Genomic DNA, 18,102 nt, shown 5'->3' on the forward strand with positions numbered 1-18,102 from the left:
TGGAGCAAAATATAAAAATTAAAAATTAGAAAAATAAAAATAAACAAACTGATCTATAAATCTCACAGGAGTTCTATCTTCAGTGAAGCAGTAATGGCCTTACAGCTTGGGCTGTTGAGGCCTGTCACTATTAACACTATGCCAATGCTGAAGTATTTCTCTAGTTAACTTGCATTTTTCCAGCAGAGTTCTGCTTTGTGAGATACGGGCATATCTAAAATGGATCCACTGTAAGGTCACTTCACACCTCTACTACTCCTCTCGCAATGCTGGAATGCCAGATATCATAAGAGGCAAATGTCAAAAAGACAAGATGTCAAACTGACAAAAATTTTTCAGAGTTTTCCACCTGTGAAAAGGTTCTATGTTCTTCTTGACTCAGTATATAAAAGCCTTCACAATGATTTCATTCCTTTGTTATGTAGCAGAAGATTAATGTGGCAGGAATACACACTTGAGACTATAAGCTATAGTTCAAGCTATCCCTCTCATGTAGCTCTTGCATTCAACTTAGTAAAATTCTACTCATGGAACTGAAAATGATTACTTGAAGCGTTTATTTCAATAAAAACCGGGAAGAGGAGGGCTTGAAAAGTCACTGCAAAGCTACGGGTTTGGAGGTGAGGTTAATTAAGGGATTAATTAGTTCCTTAAGGCTACCTCCTAAAGGAGCTATACTGTACACAAGGCCATCAACCTGCCCAATCCTATATTAAGATACTTTGTCTTGGTTCTTCAAATTTCTTTGCCTTTTTTAATAACTAATTACTCACAGCTAATTCCTTAATTAACCTCACCTCCAATGGGAAAAAAGCCAATCCTGAAATAGTAAAGGGTGATAGAACTTAGTACTCATCATTAGATTTAATGCTGAAATGGGAAATATCAGTGCCTGAGGTGTCACTGAATCAATTTGTTGCATGAGGTATGAATTCCAGTAAGCTGAACTACGGTATATATTGGATATCCCCCTTATTTATTTATTTATTTATTTATTTATTTTTGGGGGGGGGGGGGGCAGCCTTATTCTCCTAAGAATTAAGAATTCAGTCACCTCCACCAGGCTACTGAGGAAAACCCCATTCCTTCAGGTGCCCTTTCATCACACTTACACTACACTTAGGGTCTGCTATTCTGGAAATTAAGAAGCAACAGTGAGACTAATATTAGAAAACACAGAAAAACACATTAGAAACCTCAGGGCAGCACTCCTTACACTTCCCATAAGAAAATTAGGTTTGTGGCTTGTTAGCGAGCTTTTGCATCTTGATTCTGCTTAACCTCAGGTTATGAAACATAATCCATCCCTTAAATGAGCTTCAAATTTGGAATTTAATATTCCTTCCTTGTGTGTGCAGGATTTCAGAAAGTAATTCAGTACGTATGAGGATTTAAACAATTTTCCCAGCTGAAGGAGGAGACTTTGTCCCTGATTGTCCCTGATACTCTACGGTATCAACGTGTGCTTTCTGTGAAGTACCTAGCTACGTTTACACTTGGGAAACATCCTCAGTCAGGATCAAGCTTCCTGTAACACACTCTGTAACTTCTAATAGTGAATGTTGCGGCCAGACTTAATATTACTAAGCTTTTGTGTCACCTGCATCACTAACACCAATGTAGTACAAAACTAACGCCAGGTCGCACAGCTCCTCAACACCACGCCACCGCCTGCAACCCCCCCCCTCCCTCCCTCAAGCCCCCTCCCGGCCGTTTAACGGCGGGCGGGGCGTGCGCACGCGCGGGGCCGCGGCGCGCGACCTCGGAAGGGGCGGGGCGCGCCGCGCGGGGATGCGGCCGGCGGGAGCATGACAGGGGGCGGCAAGCGGCGGCCGCGCGGGGCGGCGGCGGCGGCGGCGGCGGAGGCGGCGGCGGCGGAGGCGGAGGCGGAGGCGGCGGTTGGCGAGCAGGTGGCGGTTGGCGGGCGCGCGGCGCGGCCGTTGGCGGCCGTTGGGTGGCGGTTGGCGCGCGGCCCCCGGGCTGAGGGGGGGGCGCTGCGCTGCGGGCGGCCGCCGGGAGCCCCTAGGCCCGCGTCGGGGCGGGCGGGGAGCCGGGTGTACCGCCGGAGCAGGGCAGTGGCGCTGGCGTGTTTATTCGGCACTTGCTCGGTAGCGCTCAGCTTCCTGCCGGTTTGTAGGGCATCACAGGGATGATGCTCTAAAGCCCCCCCCTAGGCTTACTGCTGCAGCGGTGTGTGCCTGGAGGGAGCATTTCCACGCCCGTTTTGGTTCACCTTACATCTTCTATTTATTTATTATTTATTTTTTTTACAGCAACTTAAACTTTTGGCTGCATCTAAAATGTTAGGCTGTAAACTGCACCAGCTCAGACTGGGACTAGCAGAGTGGCACAGGTAGTAAAGACTCAGAGGATTTAAGTTGTTTAACCAGGCATGACAAAATTGTGTCCCTGCTTCTAAGTGTTTGTGTGATGGGAGTTCCCTAGAAGCAGGCTGCTGTGTGGCTAAAAACTGCCATTTTAACATAATGCCGAATTTAGATTAAGATTGCTTAGTCCTTTGTTTGATGAACTCATAAAGGAGCTTCTTTAGAGCACATGGACGCACTGATATCAAAGTAGTGCTTTGCTATTTTGTACATATTAAGAACTTGTTGGGGATAACAAATTCTAACGCTTGTTATAACACTCCTAAGGGTCTCCATGCAAAGTAGATGTTCTAATCTGTATATAGGCTGTTCTAAATAACAGGCCCGACTTGTGGTCTTGGTCGTTGTTTTTCTATTAATACAGAGGCTTTGTAAAGCTCTTCAGTGGAACTGGCAGGAAGCAATGAGATTAACTTTTCTTTCCCTATCTGCAGTGTGAAAAAAATGGGGATGTCAAGAAGAGAAGGTCAGATCAGGCAGATATACCTGATGCTCTTCGTCAAGAAGCAGAAACGTGCTACCAGCTTAGGCTACCAGAAGACTTCTACCAGTTTTGGAAGTTTTGTGAAGAACTAGATCCTGAGAAACCAAGTGGTAGGTTTTTGGATTTTATTTATTTTTTGTCTTTTCTAAACTTCAGAAAAAACAGCCTGAAGGTAGGCAAACTGGAGGCTGTCAGATGCATTCTCATGCTGCTTCAGTTTGCAGCTCAGATGGCAAGATATTTACATGAGTATAAACAAGAATACTGGAGATAATCACAAAGATGTCAGTCTACTTCAAGCTTTCTGAAATATAATTAAACTGTGGCACGTAAAGGATTAAATGTTATCTAAATCTGCCTTTCTTGTAGGCACATTTAAAATATTAAATATTGAATTAAAGTTTGCTCGTATCAACTCAGACTTCAACTCCCTAAAAGTTATTATATAACAGAATATGAGGTCTCAAGGTGCTCTAGAAATGCCACTTTATTTTCCAATGAAAAGTATAATAAGTTAACTCTTAATAACCTAACTTTTGAATGAAAGCTGATTAAACAAAAGAACATCTCAACTTTCCTTGTCTGGTAAACAGTACGTGTGACTGGATTTATGGACATTTTTGGTAGGTGAGTGACAGAGGAGTGTCTTGGTTTAGCTGTGCACCAGCCAGAAAGTAAAACAATTCGTGCTCTGCTTTTCAGATGCACTTGTGTCAAGTGTTGGACTTACACTGGTTGGACCATATGACATTCTAGCTGGAAAACACAAAAAAGCAAAATTAACAGATGTGAACTTCAATCTTCATTGGAGATTCTTCTATGATCCCCCAGAATTCCAGACTATACTTGTCGGGGATAGCAAAACACAGTATCACATGGGATATTTCAGGTATTTAATTTAATATATGCTCTTGTTATGATAACAGTTGTGTGTTACTTTTTCTCCTCCATGTTTTCCATGACACAGGATTTGAGAATGAAATGTATACATTAAAATAAATGTCAAATAAATGTCTCTCTAATGTAACAGAATATTAACACATGGGTTGATACCTTTAATAAAATAAGGTCAAAGATGTTGGAGTTGAAGACTAGATTTAAATGTTTATTAAACTCACCCCTACATCCCTCCAGAGCACCTTCTGGTTAGTTTTATCTCTAGCCATAATACTTCAAAGCATGATAAAATAAGGGGAGTATGCATTCTCTGTGTGATTATTGATATGAGCTCTTTTCAAAGGCATACTTTAAGGTTCTAACGTTTTAGACCTAATGTTGCTTTTGTAAGGTCTCTGAAGGAGATGTCAGCATGGCGAGTAGGCAAACTAATTTCACTTTGAAATAGGAGAAATGGACACAGCTTGAATATTTGTATGTACTTTTTCAAAAACAGGGATGTGCCAGATGAGCTTCCAGTGTGGGTTGGTGCAAATGAAGCTAAGAAGAACTGTCTGATTACTCCAGTTGGTGACAATGTATTTGCTGCAGTCAAGTAAGGTTCATATTTACTTTTATTTGTAAAAAGTACTATAGAAAAGAAACTGTTAATCAGGAGATGTGAGAGGAAATAATGCAGCTATGTCTTTCTTGCATATGTAAAAACGCATTATATAGAGAGTAACAACAAGCCCTGTTTCTGAGCTGGGGCAGGGTAGCATTTATATGAATATATAATTCCATATGATGCATTAAGCTTTATGTGGTCCTGCATCATGAACGTAAACAACAGAGGTGTGAATACTTCTATTTCATGGCCTGTCAATTAAAAATGGAAAGCTCTCTAAGGACAGATGCATGCCAATAAGTGAAAGCAGACTGAAGAAAAGTTTCCGCAAACAACCCGTGTGAAGTGCAGAGTTAAATGATGACATTTGTTTTGAAAGGCCCACAATGAAACTCATCAATATGTATTTATGTGCATGACTTGGATGACAAAGAGCGTGTAAGTCACTGAAGCAGTAAACTAAATTCTTCATATAGACGGATGAACAACAGCAACTGAGTTTGTGAGAATCTTCAGCACCTGCAGATAGCACAAACTGCTTTGTAATGCAAACACAGATAGAAAAGGCCAGAGTACTTTCTGTGCCAAGCTTTGCTTTCTGTGGTGCTTGTTGTTGAGAGGCTTGCATTCCTAAGTCCGTGTATAAATAAATCCTTCACTGCTAATCTTCATTATAAGATTTGGAGGTTTAGTGATTGAAGGCTATTCATTTGTTTGTTTTCTGTTTAGCTCTTTTAAGACATGTTTCTTCTGTTTACAGATTATTTTTGTCAAAAAAAATTAAGGAAGTGACTGATAAAAAGAAAAGTGCTGTTTTGAAAGAGATAGATGAAAAACTAACAAGAACAGCAAAAGAATTGGGTTATTCTCTGGAACAAAAAACCATGAAGATGAAACAGAGAGATAAGAAAGTATGACTTTACTGATCCACTGGAGAGAACTAAGTTCTGTTAAACTGTTTTTTCATTTACTTACCTGGTTTTTCTTTTTTCTCTTTTTTTCCTTTTTTTTTTTTTTTTTGGGAATCCTTCTATTCAGTAAAGAAGCCTCATTTAGGAATATCCAAATCTCTTTCTATAAAACTTCAGGAGAGGGAAGATCAGTACAAATGTGTTCCAAATAATGGGATTAAATCAAAACACTTTACTCTTCTACACCATAGCTTGCCAAGTAAGGCGTTAAAATAAAGAAAAAAAATAGCAGAAATAGTCTAAAACAAATGGGGAGCATGGAAAAGACTGCCTCATAGTGAAGGTCCATGTAAACGGTTGGGTTGGATCTATGAGAAAGAGTAACATTAAGGATGATGAGTATTTGTTTCCATAACCTATTAGAAGTAATTATGGCAGCGGGGATGGAACAAATGTAGTAAAATGCGCAAAATATACAGATGACTACAAGCAGTCCTAGATTTCAGAACCTCACTGGAGTTTCTGGTTATCTGAAACTTCAGTGCTTAAAAATAATTGCTGTATACTTCAAGTTGGTGTCCTTGAGCCTAGACACTGTATTTGGGTTGGCCACCAGCAGCCAGGTGTTGATGTTGTTTAGTGATGTGAGTGGTTTTATGTCACGGTGTTGACTTACAGTACTACGTTCGATTTCCTGGCTCTTTATTTAGGTGGTGGCCAAAGCATTTCACGGAGCTGGCCTGGTTGTTCCTGTAGACAAAAATGATGTTGGATACAGAGAACTTCCTGAAACAAACGGTAAAGATCTTGTTCACCATATTCTTCTGCTCTGTTAGTAGACAGTCTCCAGTCATATACCTGCTTTGCAAAAGTAAACTGCATTCATGTTTTCTGCCTGAAGAATACGAGCAGCTGGGACTAAAGGGGAGATGTTTTAACTATGAAACTTGAGCAAATAAGTTTGTTTTATTTAAGTAAACCAGATGAGAATCAAAGAGACATACTAAATATGAAATAATAATTCCTAAAGTAGTAGTTCATGCTACTGCACAGCCATGCAGGAAGTAGATTCAAAGAACTGATGTACATTCAGGGATTTGTGGGTTTATTTCTTGTTCCCCCTACTCTTCTGGTGTTGTGGTAACCAGAATTAGTTCCTTGATGGAAGTTCAACACATGAATGCCCATCTCTGTGTGGGGAACTGAGATGGATGGGCATGGGGTAAGAATGAGCTGCAAAGGGAAGGGGGGAGCTTTTTCACCAGCAGCTTGTACCTGAATGTGACCTGCAGGTACACCTTTGGCAGAAGCTGCTTCCATGCAATATGTTTCTTAATTTAAGCATTGAAGTATTTCTGCTTTTATTTTCGCAGCTAATCTTAAAAAAATATGTAAGGCCATTGTTGATGCTCCTACTGACGAAGAGAGACTGAAAGCGTTTGCCCCCATCCAAGAAATGCTCACCTTTGTGCAGTTTGCTAACGACGAGTGCGACTACGGGATGGGATACGAGCTGGGTATGGACCTGTTCTGCTACGGGTCGCATGTAAGTACTACAGCCACCGCGCTTCACAACGCGAGGCTTATGTGCAGTTCTAACAGCACTGGGGGCCACTGGGCTGTAGCCCTGGAGAGCCCCATTCCCGTTCTGACCGGAGCCGGGCTCCTGGTGCCGAGGAGCCAGCGTAAATGCCCGTGTTGTGCCTGGTCGCCTAGCCGCAGGCACAGCGCGCCTCAAGCTGCTTCCCCTGCGGGAGCGGCGGGGGCTGGTGCGGGCGGTAGCCGGGCTGTGCGCAGGGCCGGTCCCGCGGGGGTGCGGCAGGCGCTGTATGCTGCAGCGCGGGGCGGGCGGGCGGTGGCGGGGCGGGCGCGCTTGTGGCGGCGCTGACGGCGGCCGTTGTCTCCCTGTCGCGCAGTACTTCCACAAGACGGTGGCGCAGCTGCTGCCGCTCGCCTACGGCCTGCTGCGGAGGGGCCTCTTCGCCCGGATCATCGAGGCGCACCTGGCGCAGCGGCGGGACGAGCGCCTGGACCAGCTGGAGCCCTGACGGGCGGCGCGGGGCGGGGCGGGGCGGGGCGCGGGGCGGTGCCGGGCCGAGTAAAGGTTGCTTGCACAACACCGCCTCCATCACTCTGCGCGGGCACCTCGCCGGGAGCCGCTGCGGCACGGGACGGGTTGGGGGCAGCGCGCGTAGGGCCGCTAAGGGGGGCCGGGGAGCTCGCCCCGCAGGGACAGAGCCGCGCCGGGAGGCGCTGCCCGGCCGCAGGCCGCTGCCACCGCGTCCTTGGATGCTGCCCACCGCGTGCACCAAGTTGGGCGAAGCAGGCTGCCCCTTGGCGGTAACGACACAGCACTGACTGACGCTCGTCTGGATGGGGCTGATTTAGCAAGAAACGGGATTTAGAAAATCAGCACGTAGTGTTACAAGGGAAAAACTGCATTGCCTTTCCTACCTGCAGTGTGGTTTCCTAGCTTCGGTGCGGTTTTCCACTACTTTCACTAATCTGAACTTCTTAATACAAAGTGACCTTTGCAGAAGATGCATATTAATTATCATCATTGGTCAGGTGCTCTTCTTCCCTTTTACTGCACAGCTTTAGTCTCAGGTTATTGCTTACAATAACATGAGAAACCAACAAAAACACTTTCTCTTAGCCAAGCACCAAGCCCAGCCGTAGTGGAGTGACCGTTCGCAGTCCTTTGTTCATCATAACTGCTGCTGACAGTACTTCTGACAAAGAGCATCAGCCCCTAGCACCATATACTCAAATTTCAGCATTGTCCCTTCTTCTAGCAAATGACTGTACTTCCAAAGCTCCCTTCCTGCATAAATTACTACTATATAATTCATTTTAGTTCAGCAAACAGCAAAAGCCTATCTCAAATTTTAATTCAGAAAGCTATTTTCAGTTCTCAGTCACGTATTTCATCTACTTCTGTAGAAAACATCTGCTCCTGTGACACCCCTCCCCTTTCAGTCATCATGTTCTGTTTATTCAAACAAGCACACACACATACATAAACTTTTTCATGGGCACTCAATTCAGCTTTACACGTAAAAAGCAGAGTCTCAAAAATCCATCTCTCCTCCCCCCTCCCTCCTCTTTCCAGGTTCCACACAGATTTTCATATTAACACCCTGTAAATCACACAAGTATTCACCTTTCACATATTTAAGTATTAGCTCTGGAAAAAGTGAAGATTTATGGATTTTCCAGTTTTATCTGTTCTTCTCAATTAGAGCTTAATAACTGTAACCACAACCGAAGAAATACTCAAGTGCGTGTACATCATGAATATGTCAGCAAGAGATGTCTAACTTCACCCTACTTTTTTTTTTTTTTTTTTTTGAAAAAAAAGGAAAAAAAAGAGGGCTAAAAATGCACAGTGCAGCAACTACATAATTCTGTCTTTTATACAATAAAAGCACCACCCATTTTCAAATTGGGAAGCCAGCTACTCTACAATTACATAATTGAAGCAAATTTGAAAGTATGTTTCAGAAAGTTTTAATTTTTACTAATTTGATATTAAAAATTCCTAGCTGTTCATTTTGTTCCAGGAAAATTAAATGCAAAAATCAACACAAATACTGAGAAAACATGACAAAGTAATAAATGGTCATACAGAAGTTTTTAATGTTTGTTTAAATCATCACAGTAATCATAATTTTTACTGTAATGATATGCAGCTCTACCACACTATTATAAATAAAAACATTAAGATCAATATTAAATACAGCTCTAGGCAACATCACAGATTAACAAAGTATGCATTCTTCATGAACCAGTAACTGATTGATTTAAAAATAATAATGCTGACACTTTCACCCTCCCATCCACATTTTTTTCGAATTAGGAACTTGAGTAAGGCGCTGGAAGTTTTACATTAGAAAAATTTTGTTGAACAGCAGAGGCACACATACTTCAGTATCAGAATTTCTAATGCATGTTTACCAGGGACATTTAAAATGTCAATAGGGAAAGCTTAGCAGCCGAGAACATTAAAGGATAAACAATTTATATGCAGCACTTGGGATCCATACTGAAATTATAAAACACAGCAGGGGTGTGAACTGTATTTTAATTCAGACAGTACAGTCTGTAGAATCAGGTGCAAATTAATACAGTACATACACAGCAGTGTTTTAGGATGAGGAAAACATCAGAAATGGCAGAGGTTCCAAACTGATTTAAAGCAACTTTTTATACATGTAGTGCATTTATATTCTTCCACTATAGAGAGAAAAAAAAACAAACAAAAAAAAAACACACAAAGATAACAGATCAGCATCACTGACAGCTTCCAGAGCTGCCTTCTGTATAGGGGCCAAACCCTGCTCTTCGTAAAGTTTCTGCAGGTTCACCCAACGTACCAGAACAAATGCTGAACCCCTGGCATTGGCTTTGCTTGGCAGAATACAGCCTGTTGCTGCAACCCAACAGCCTCAACACAGCCGGATTCCATTTCAGCTCCAAAGCTGCTCTTCGTACAGGCGCTGATCACACTGAGCCCACTGGCACATTACACTTTCTACTGGTTCCAGTTACTGCAGGAGATGAGATCGAGTGGATGGCAGTTTTATACTCTGAAAATAGGCAAAAATTCAGCAAAGCACTTTAAACACTGACATTTTTTTGGAGCTTGCCAACAATACTAGAGTGTTGTTTCAGGACATTACCTTGCTTTACGATGAAGTCATGCTGAGTACTTTGCTGAAAAAAGATGTTTGAGGTAACTGTGACAATTGCATTAGAGATGCCCAAGAATTTAGGCATTAACCATCTCAACCTTTGGAGTCCTGTGGTCATAATTGTTAATAAGGAAATTTTATCTAGCCACATACTGTAAAACACGATTCTCTACGCCATATTTCTTAAGGTTTTTCCTCCCTGCTTCACCTATGGCACATGGCCTTTGTGTCCGCATGTGTTTGTGACAGTTTGAAAAAATGACTGAAACAAATTAATTGGTGACCGAAAGAAAAGTTAGGATGTTAGGAATTGGTCAGTTCACCTGCTGCCGCCCTGTGTGTTGCTGCTCAACTTTGAAGTCCTTCCAAACTTTCAAGTACTGGATTTGATTCTGCCCTGCCGCTCATCTTCAGTGGCTACATATAATTTATAGCTTTATATACTTGGAAAAAAGTCAAAAGCAATCTAATACGTATAGTTGCTTTTTATTATTTTTAAAACCCTGAAGTTTTATTTCTTTTAATAATATTTCTACTATTACTGTTCCAGTTATCTGCTCAAAAAGTAACGGCAGTGAAAGTTACATTTGAAAATGATCTTATATGCATGTTGGATCATAAAGAAACCATTTTGTTTAAACCCTTCATCTAGTTGTAAACATTTGCTAATCCTCCATTACTCAGAGAGGATTGTGAATTATTCTATAAAATCACATTAAAAAGGTAATTAGTTATGTGAGATATTAACTGATTTGTATTTAATAGATTTTTTAATTCATAAAAATATAAATAAAGAATGGTAAAACTTCAAGAAAAATAATATACATTTAGTGCAAGTTATGAGTTACATTTCTTCCTACCATGTCAGCAGTGGAACATCTTTTGTGGAGAAGAAAAAATAAAAATGAGCAGTCTCAAATTTTACAGGGGGGAAAAAATATCTCCAGTGTTGTAGCATGCAATTTTTACCAGATACACGTATACAGAATTGTTCCAGCTCTTAACTAGTAGATAGCAGTACTCTTCCTTATACTGCACAACATTGGTATATATCCTAGTGTTTTCAATAATACAAAAATTGCATAAGACCAGGTCACATTATTGATATTTTCTGCAGCAAAAACAGTATTTTTCTCTGAAATTCTCGTTTCACGTTTCATTTTTCTCATTATCACAGCGCATGGGCTGAAAGATGTCTCGCATGGTTCTTGCAAGGTATTACCTGTTCCATCTGTTTTTGTTGCAGTGGATCTGTACTGCCCCAAGCATTTAATGATGTACAAACTTACACGTTTAATGGCACAAGAAAAACCTCCCTTCTTGTGATCCAACCTCAGTAACTCACAGTACATCTCAATATGAGAAACAACTGCTTCAAAAGGGCACACCAATTTTAAAGAGGCTTTGTTACGGCTCAGGAGAGAGAGAAATAAAGCTCTTCTGGAATGTAGAAAGGTGACGTGTAATAATTATACATTTCATGAGTTAACACAACAGTTTTCAGTGGTAAAAAGGGCAAGACCTTTCAGTCTCCATAAGATGGCTCAATTCGGAATGATCCCTCCAGAAACAGGGACTAAGAACACATCTCTTCAATGCTGAAGTACCAGGCTGGGGCTGGAGAATTGCGCCACCTCGCACGGCTCTCCCACTGCACTATCATGGCAGACCTGACGCCTCGGGACGCATCCAGTGCAGGACAGCAGCTCTCCCTTCGCACGCTCCCATCAGCCTTCCTCCTCTCCACAGCTTCCCCCAGACCAACTCCTGATTTCCAGCAGCACTGTTACGCAAAAACCCAGCTCTCGTTTCTGATTTTAGAAGTATCTCCCAGACTAAAGTGTTGTGCTATTCAACAAATGAACCTCCTCTTCAGTTTCCTCTCTCTCCTCAGCTATGGGTTTCAGTTGAACATTATTGAGGCGGGGTCTTGGTTTGCCGTCTGGGCCATATGACGGAGGATATCTTTTTTTGTTATAATGCCAAGGAGGCGCCTGAAAAGGACAAACGGAAGACCAACGTTAATCCAAGCAGGAAAATAAGAAACCAGAACAACATCTGTAGCCAAGTCCTTTTTGTTGACAGGGACAGAGCAAAAGTAAACAGCCTGATTTTCTTATTTAGACGAAAACATTTTATTAATCAAAATAGTGAATAACCACCAGTTTGTTAAAAGACAGCAATGCTGAGACACCACATTGGATGGTCTCTGACAGCTGCAGTCTACTTTAATGAAATACAAGTAATACAAGTAGAGACCATGACAATTTTTGTTTAACTTTGTTTCCACAAAAAAATGAAATTTTGATTAGCATATGCCAACAAAAAAGTAAAAAAAGAGGGACAAAGAAAAAAGAGGTATGAAAAAGAAGTGATATTGATCCCATTACAAAAGGGATGAATGTGCCCGCCTAGCCATCAGAAGTGATGTATCACTTGATGGCCCAAATATCCTAATAGCAAATTGAACTCCTTTTTTTTTTTTTTTTTTTTTTTTTTTTTAATCACAGGGATCTTTCCAGTCTGATGCACTGGCTCAGACAGAATATATGTTCATAGGAGCACACTGTATTCACCACAAAACTTTTGCAAAATAATCAATGGTTAACTAGGTTTTGGAGTGCACAGCTTTAGAAAATAAATAGAAAATAAGTATGTTTTCATTTTCAAATTTAGATACTGTGCTCTTATGACGGGGTCTTAATTGCTTTTTAAATTGTAATTTTGTGAAATATCAAAAAGGAAGAGACTGTCCAAAAGGGTAATATCACAGGAGAAGCAAAGAGCAGAATGAATGAGCCGCTGCCCTTGTTATTCCGGTTAGTACTTTATTTTTTTCTTATTAAAGGACGCATGAAATACTTGTGAAATATTAGCATAAAATGAGAACATAATTAGCATGTTTTGCACATAAGCAGCTAAACTTGGTGGGTAGGTTTAGTAGAAATGCAGCTATTGCAGAGCAACCCATATCCAAATTAAGAGAAGTCTATCTCATAACTAAGGTTAGATCACAACATTGTGGTTAAAACAGTATCTAGATTCTGAAGTAAATAGTAAATGTATTAGCACACCATTTAGTGGCTTAGGATTTCACTGGACTTTATAAAAGGGAGTACATTAGTTGCTGTAGGTAACAGCAGCAGAATCACAGGACTTCGTATAAAATTGCAGGACTGTACTTGAAAATAAGAGTACTTCTAAAAATCATGTTGATAAATGGGGATTACAGAGAAGATCTAATGCTGCAATATATTAAAAACTTACTTGGCTTTGCTTCTCAAAAGATGCGATAGTTACTTTGCTATTTAGCAGCTATTTAAAGCTGTCAGAATCAGAAATTAGCATATATAGAATTTTTATTTCACATTATGAGGAAAAAAGGTATTCCTAGCTGTGTGCTTTCCCACCTAGGGAAATCAAAAGATCAACTAGATGGATCTACATGATCTGAAGAACAAAACATCAAAGTCTATTGTTTACCTTCCTTTAATGTTGTGACTAACAGTACGTCCACAGTTAACAGCCTGATTTGTACAAAAGGATTTTGCATACTGTTTTCTGTTATGGTTTCTTTAATACAAATTTTTAGTAATGGAGGATTTCATTGTTCAGCCGATGTCATAACAGTACTGAACAGTTCACAAGTTTCATGCTTCCTGACTTCTAATGTGTCTAATTATGAGATCTGATATATCTAATCACCAAGGGTTCGACGTGCTGCTTTAGTTGCTCGAGATGCTCTAATATGTTCTTCTTTGTGATGATCCCCAAGACAATCCTGAAACAGATCATGTTATGCTAATAACTGTGTGTGAAATCAAATAAAAAAATTCTAGTCATAACGAAAAAGGTTTAGAGTAGAGCAAAACTAAAAAATAAAATGGATTGCAAGAAAGCTAATGAGATAGTTAAGTGAAAAATGATTTGAAAGTCAGCACCCTTTCCCAGACTTGTGTTGTGTTTTTTTTTTTCTTTTTTGTCTGTCTTCTAAAATGCTCAATCTTCAACAACCCCAGAGCAATATGTTTCTCATACCAGGTACAAGTCAGGGAAGAATACATGTACTTCATCCCTTCTCCCAAATTCACCTCTCTTTTGATTTCAGTGGCACTGAAACTAAAATCTACTTTATTTCCTTTTGTTTACTTGTTATTTTCTCCTCACAACTACAGACAATTATGTGTACATGTATTTAACAAGCCACACTAAATAACAAAAGTAATAACTGTCAAGTCACAGCAATTGAGGTTTGAAGCTGCACTACAAAGCAGCGTTATTTGGCATCCCCAGGAACAGACAAATTTCTTATTCACCATGGTATAAATCAATCCACTCCCTGGAATGGATGTTCTGGTCACAGCTAGAAAGAATCAGGTTCATCTTTATATAAATCTGTATCTCAGCAATTTCTGCACAGTTCTTATTTGTAACTGGATCAGAACCAGTAAGTTAATGTCTGTCTTCATGTCTACTCAATTTGCATGAAATTTGCCGAAATTTAATAGTCCTCCACACCCACATGACTATGTATCACTCAGAGTACTTTGCTGACCTTGTTGTAATGGATGACAAACTCATGGAAGACCACGAATTTGTAAACTGAAGTAGGACAACAAATAACGAGTGTCACGAAACGGCAAATTTTTAAAGTCATCCATACTTGCTGATACCGTATCATAAATTGATTAAGAACTCGCAGTACAGTTTGACATAGCTTTACAAGACTCATCTTTCTTTAGAGTCAATTTTGACATCAACGTCAACGTTTGAGCACTCAACCACAACAGAAGCTTTAAGATCGTAATATGTATCACTGAAGTTTTACCAACTCAAATTTCTCTGCACAAAACAGGAATAATTGCATGTCTGCACTGACTTCTAAGTGTCAGATCACGATGTCATTTCTCTCGCATAGGAAGGGTTTTAAAGAGCTACTTATACTTCTGAAAACAGCTATTTTTTATTTGATATATTTGATTTCCTATTTTTTAAGAAAAAAAGCACATATAAAATGCATCTGTTTTAAAATACACCTGAATAAACAAACTTGGAAATCAGTGCAGTATTTAAATATTTGCCACTTAGAGCAGCAGTCAACAGCAAAGCAAAAAAAATCCCACCCATATTTCAGGTTTCTTGATTTTGTCCCATGAACATAGATCCTAAATAATGTGGATTAAACGACAGCGTTTCACTTCTCAGGTGACTTAAAAGACATGCTAGAGAGAAAGCAAGATACTATGGCAGAAGCTGCAATACTGTGTGTCAAGTGGTTAACACCCGTGATACAGGAAAGCAGAATGTTGAAGTAGAACAGTACTCAGAAAAAGATCTTGTAATAAAAAAAGAAATAAATAAGAGACAATTTTAATGAACATTTAAACATGTTCAAAGATAGAACATGTTAAACATAGAACACAGTCTCTATGCCAAGGGCCAATTTATTTCATAGTAATCACATGACAACTCCCTACAGTCATATTTACAAACATCCAGATCTTGAGATTACTTTCTTGAAGTATTTTGAAGTGCAGAAGTAAAGATTGCAGGCTGAAGTTTCAGAACTAGTGGCAGTTACTTAGTTTTCAGTATTTCAAATCTAATAGCCTGGTGGTAATTGTCGTTACCAAACTCTAGAAGAGGAGGTAGCGAACAGACCTTTCTCTCCCTTGCTTCTCATGAGCCCAGGTAAGCTCAACAGCTGATGTACTTCATATTGACAGAACACACCCAAGTAGGAAATACAGGCTGCCTCACATGAGACTAAATTTCTGTAGGACAAATTCTGTCTCCTCCACAAGTGAGTTGCACACGCAAAACTGTTGCTGAATGAAAGCTAGGTTTTTTTCAGAGCATCTTAAGACAACTACTTACAGCTACTGCCTGCTTAGTTGGAATACAAGGGAAGAGTGAGAATTTAAGTGAAGTGCCACTGCACAGCACCTTCTTGACATACAGCACCAACTATATGGATCCAAATACCATGAAAGCTTTGATCCTAGAAGTGAAAATTACCGTGTCTAACTAAATGAACAGTATTGCTGCCACTTTACTCACCCGTTGTGTGTTACAAGGCACTGCCTCAAACCCAGCTTCCGGAAAATATCAACCACTATTTCCATGGGCGTGTGGTCTGTCACGGTGAAAGGGCTCATGTCAAGTATGCTTCTAAGCTTCAAAGGCCTAGGGCTTTCCGCTGGAAGCGATGGGGTATGCTGGGCAAAACAGACCCTGGAACTGCCAACAATCCCTTCCTGCTTCTTTCTAGCACTTTCTTTAAGAAAGAGGAGAGTTGGGGGGGGGGAAGACAGGAGAAGAAGAAAAATGTTACATTCTTGGAGAAAGATGATTTAGCACAAACAGAAAATTCAATCAACACTACCAGGCTATGATATTGTTATTCTCTAGATGCTGATATCCTGATGTTGTGTTTCTATAAACATTGCTTCATCACCAAGAAGCACTCATGCAGAAATCACAGCAGCCATCTACCATACAGGTGTAGCTACTGCCCCTCAGCACTCGGTAGCTATGTCAGCTACTACCCCTCTCACTCTAATAATTAACTTGCATTTACTGTGGAGAGATGGAAATGCTTAAAAACTATCATACAGTAAGCACACAGCTGCTGAAGAATCCGTCACAAAGAAAGCCTATCATCTCAACTGATGGCTTCCCCCTGTAATGATGACAAATGCTGTCATTATCATCATCGTAGAACAGCTCAGGTGCGAAGGGACCTTAAAGCCCACCCAGTTCCAACCCCTTGCCATGGGCAGGGACACCTCCCACCAGAGGTTGCCCAAAGCCCCATCCAGCCTGGCCTTGAGCACCTCCAGGGATGGGGCATCCACAGCTTCTCTGGGCAGCCTGTTCCACCCTCTGAGAGAAGAATTTCCTCCTAACATTAATCTAAATCTCCTCTCTTTTAGTTTAAAACCATTCCCCCTTGTCCTATCATTCAAGTTTTAAGCTTTAAAATCATTTCAATTAGAATATATAACAACAAAATATTGGAAGATAATTACCTATTGCGATAGTTAAATCTCTTCTTAAAGCAAAGCCCACCAGTCTCTGTGATTCTTTTGACATAATAACAGGAAAACCGTTATAGCTGGTTTCGTTGATCAAGTTTTCTATGTCTTCAACTGTCATATTATCCTGCGTCAGAACTGCTAACGGCGGATCACTTCTTCGAGGTCTCATTACATCAGCAGCCAGTGTTGTGTGAGTAAACTCCTCCTTTGCATCCAAGAAGGGATATCCATTCAGTCGGATGTGCGCCTCATAGATGCCTTCCCTACCAAAGGCATCTCCTACCCACTTACTGGTCATGACTGCAGCCATTAGGGGCACAATATATTCCAGCCCTCCTGTTAGTTCAAAGACAATAACTACCAGGGACACAGTCATCCTTGTCACGCCGCCTGCAAGAAAAATGGTAGCCATTAACATTCTAGAATCAAGTAATACTGAGTTTAGTTTTCCTGTCTTCCTGTTGAGAACTGCAAACATAACTTTGTGTTGTTCTTTCATGCAAACTATGAATTATGTCTTTTTTGAAGCCAATCTTAAAGTTAAAAATACTGAGAAATAAGGAGATCCAGTAAGACAATAATTTGGAAACAGAATGGTACTAATGCAGGGAAGGAACAACTAGCAATTCAACAGCTGGATTGTCCAAAGTATTAAGAATTTAATGCTGCTATTGAATCATAAAACTTAAAAAGAATTCTGAGCTGACTGAATCTTTCTTGACAATGGGACAAGACATGGATTATATTTCTCTTTTATTAGTAAGATGTTTGTTCCACAAAGGTTTCTGATACCATATCTTTTTCATTCAATAAAAACACATGGTCCTTCTTTCAACACATTCAAAAGTGATTCTCGTTGAACTAATAAAAAAAACGCCTCTCCAAGAACTACATTTATTCCTCTAGTGCATTTGATTGCTCAAATACTCTTCCTTCAGGAAGAAGACTACTTTTGGCAGAGCTGTACTAATACCTTTTAAGTTTAACTTCTAAGGTAACTAAATTAGGACAAGACCTTCAGAAATCTTCTAAGTTTAGGTGCCCAACTTCAGCCTCTTTAAGTGAAGGTGATTTTCATCACT

At 40.4% G+C, this 18,102-nt stretch overlaps 2 protein-coding genes across 7 annotated transcripts in view; one reads left to right on the forward strand and one right to left on the reverse strand.

The window, feature by feature from the left end:
- The first annotated feature begins 1,774 nt into the window (after positions 1-1,774).
- Positions 1,775-7,344, forward strand: HPF1 (histone PARylation factor 1). Its single transcript, XM_082759694.1, has 9 exons — positions 1,775-1,856; positions 1,887-1,910; positions 2,822-2,981; positions 3,574-3,760; positions 4,265-4,363; positions 5,136-5,286; positions 5,997-6,084; positions 6,660-6,832; positions 7,203-7,344. Exons 1-9 carry the CDS (start codon positions 1,809-1,811, stop codon positions 7,332-7,334), a joined length of 1,062 nt encoding a protein of 353 aa, XP_082615820.1. The 5' UTR covers positions 1,775-1,808; the 3' UTR covers positions 7,335-7,344.
- A 1,403-nt stretch (positions 7,345-8,747) lies between these two features.
- The window catches only part of CLCN3 (chloride voltage-gated channel 3), a 61,578-nt gene continuing 52,223 nt past the window's right edge, over positions 8,748-18,102 (reverse strand). For 2 of the 6 annotated variants that reach the window (XM_082759690.1, XM_082759691.1), the window contains 4 exons: positions 17,012-17,410; positions 16,041-16,257; positions 13,686-13,761; positions 8,748-11,974 (listed from right to left, as the gene is read on the reverse strand). In XM_082759690.1, the coding sequence (XP_082615816.1) occupies positions 11,816-11,974; positions 13,686-13,761; positions 16,041-16,257; positions 17,012-17,410 (851 nt within the window). In that variant the 3' untranslated portion in view covers positions 8,748-11,815. Of the gene's footprint in view, positions 11,975-13,685; positions 13,762-16,040; positions 16,258-17,011; positions 17,411-18,102 lie in introns of those variants that run through there. The other 4 variants (XM_082759692.1, XM_082759693.1, XR_014317445.1 and 1 more) reach the window with 3 other exon arrangements.

This window comes from Aythya marila (genome assembly GCF_965140915.1).
Source record: "Aythya marila genome assembly, chromosome: 4".
Lineage (NCBI taxonomy): Eukaryota > Metazoa > Chordata > Aves > Anseriformes > Anatidae > Aythya > Aythya marila.

Bases quoted from the DNA above. Each gene is read 5' to 3' on its own strand.
- HPF1 (XM_082759694.1), top strand. From the start codon at position 1,809: ATGACAGGGGGCGGCAAGCGGCGGCCGCGCGGGGCGGCGGCGGCGGCG. The intron at 1,857-1,886 runs GCGGCGGAGGCG...GCGGAGGCGGAG, and splicing joins GCGGGGCGGCGGCGGCGGCG to GCGGAGGCGGCGGTTGGCGA. The intron at 6,833-7,202 runs GTAAGTACTACA...CCTGTCGCGCAG, and splicing joins TGTTCTGCTACGGGTCGCAT to TACTTCCACAAGACGGTGGC.